This window comes from Gavialis gangeticus, unplaced genomic scaffold (genome assembly GCF_001723915.1).
Source record: "Gavialis gangeticus isolate Ggan-Ray unplaced genomic scaffold, GavGan_comp1, whole genome shotgun sequence".
Lineage (NCBI taxonomy): Eukaryota > Metazoa > Chordata > Crocodylia > Gavialidae > Gavialis > Gavialis gangeticus.
In genome coordinates, this window is record NW_017729024.1 from 160,578,568 (window position 1) to 160,581,001 (window position 2,434).

General features: G+C 39.2%; 1 protein-coding gene across 3 annotated transcripts in view; it reads right to left on the bottom strand.

The window, feature by feature from the left end:
• Positions 1-2,434, bottom strand: part of RAI14 (retinoic acid induced 14) — a 192,470-nt gene that overhangs the window by 170,270 nt on the left and 19,766 nt on the right. For all 3 annotated transcript variants that reach the window (XM_019517982.1, XM_019517984.1, XM_019517983.1), the window contains exon 2: positions 1,940-2,022. In XM_019517982.1, the coding sequence (XP_019373527.1) occupies positions 1,940-1,975 (36 nt within the window). In that variant the 5' untranslated portion in view covers positions 1,976-2,022. The remainder of the gene's footprint in view (positions 1-1,939; positions 2,023-2,434) is intronic.

The following is a 2,434-nucleotide window of genomic DNA, read 5'->3' on the forward strand; positions in this document are numbered from 1 at the left end:
TATACAACAAGATAACAACAAGACCATTTCCAGCTCTTACAAGCTTTGGCAAGGACAACCTGGTTTGTCTCTCCCTCTTGAGTATGTAACTCCTCCAGTTGGCTTTTTGGAATTAGGCTCAAAGTGGTTTTCCCACCAATATGGTGAAAGTTTAGTTTAGTGCAGTGCTACCCAAACTTTTCCTGAGCATGACCCCTCACTCCTGACCCAGATCCCTGTTTATTGTGGCCCCATCTGCTGATGTGACCCCATTTGGACCCAGTTTGGGAACCACTGGTTTAGTGTGTTGTTATAACAACACAGTATCCTTTTTGACAACCCAAAAGGGCCATCCTGGGACCTCATTAGTACCAACCGTCTGGCTGAACAGAATGAAGGACTAGTGAACTATGTGTCATACTTCTATCCTCTGCTCAGATGTGTGAAGAATCCGGGGCAGTTTTCAAAACCAAGTGGAATGAGGTCATCTGATGTAATCCCAGGGGATGGGGTAGCTGAAGTGAGATCCAGTAGTATTTATGCATACCTCAGCCATTAATCTAGAGTGACAGTCCAGGCAACTATCCCAAAAAGCTAAAGCAATGCCATCTTAATTAAATACGCTACACTAATACCGATTGTGCTCACATATTTAAGAGCTTTATTCCCATTCCTACTGCCCAAACAGATGCCTATTCAAAGGGTTCATAAATTTATACTAATAAAGCTAGGTGATATGATACAATTTGTGACTAGACTACCAAGAGATTTCAAAAGAATAAAGCAAAAGTTCCGGCTCTTGGGATTTGCATAGTTATGTAAGTGGTGTTCTGCTAATTAAGAACCTTTCATGAAAGCTGGGCCTTCATGCCATTTCTCTCTGCTCTTCACAGTAAAATAAAGTCAGCCAAAGAATCAATAGGATCTTCCGCATGTACAGAAAATATTCTCTCATTTTGTTTCATTTTATTTTGTTCAAGTCCCACCTAAATAAACATGCTATTTCAGATCCAGATCTCCAGTCCTGGAAAAAAAACTTGAAAATGTTTTGGTAGCTTGTGTGTTTCAACACCAGAAGCTACATTAGAAGACATTCAAAAAGTGTGAAGTTATGTGTACCACTGACCCCGTTATTCGCCCCTTTATACTAGAACAATGATTGTTCCATTTTAGTCTGATAACTACCAAGCCAAAACATCACCACAAAAATCTCCACGTATTCAGACTACCCTAAAAGGCTCATAAACAAGCTAAGCAGGAGAAACAAACCAAGCTTTTTAGAATCATATGCAAAAATAACAGCCATGCTCCCACCAGAAACTCAACATAATAGTTTCCTGCAGTAAATGCTACTTTTAGCCATAACGTTTTTGAACAAGTATCTGCAGTTACATTACACAGGCACCTCCTCTTTGTTCCCATCTCTCGGACCTTGGTAAAACTGACAAGCTGGCTCTGCTTTATCGTTTCTGTGCAGGGGTATAAAATGCTTGCCAACAAAAGAACCCCCAAACCCTAGATGGGATTGCAGTTCTTGCCACCCTACTACAACTTGGATACACTTTCCCAATGTTTAGATACCACCACAATAAAAATAGTATGGTTCCTAAGTAAACGTTATTTGATATCAAAACCATTAACAGGATACCAGGAGCTCGGTGTGTGGAATTAGGATCTAGGAGCATGCTCTGACAGAAGGTTAGTGCACCCATCAGGTGTAGATATTCATACTCAGTTTATGCCAAAGGAGCGCAGTGTAACCAGATGTGCAACAGAGAATCAGAGTCAAACAGAAATAGTCTACTCTGTGCCATAATCTACTGCTACATTTGTGTTGGAAAACAGTTCAATTCTCTGTAGTTCATTAACTACAGCCTTTATCAAGGTGGGAGTGAAGGAATGTTTCTACAGTACAAACTAGCAAATGTTAGTCAGCCAGACAGAGCCACAGAAAACTTACGTCACTCTTTCTGAACTTTGCTTTCAAGCTCTTCATGTTTTATCCCATCGAACCTTCCAAATATTTGAGGTTTTCTTCAACACCTAGAAAAAACAGAAAGCAAAATAAAAAAAAAGTTTCCAATTGGCTGCTGCATAGATTAACTAGGAGATCAATTCCATTTTTTAAAAAGATAACTCTCAAACGAAGTGAAAAAAAAAAGCAAGAGGTACTACTCAGTCATTTATGTTCCAACACTCAAGCTTTAAAATTAGGTTGAAGGTAAAAGTATTCACTTAAGTGCAAAAAGCCCAATGTCTGTTACACTATTCCTTTGTGGAAATTTAGTTAAATCATTACCAATAATTAAAGTTAAGTTTATATTCTATAATACTAGTGGTGTCTTCAGTAGAAAGGTTTGCTAACATGCCCGTACATGTAACATCTGTATGAAAATAATGATGCATTTCAGTATTAGCATGGAAGACTAAAGGTAGACACGCACCCCCCCCCCCC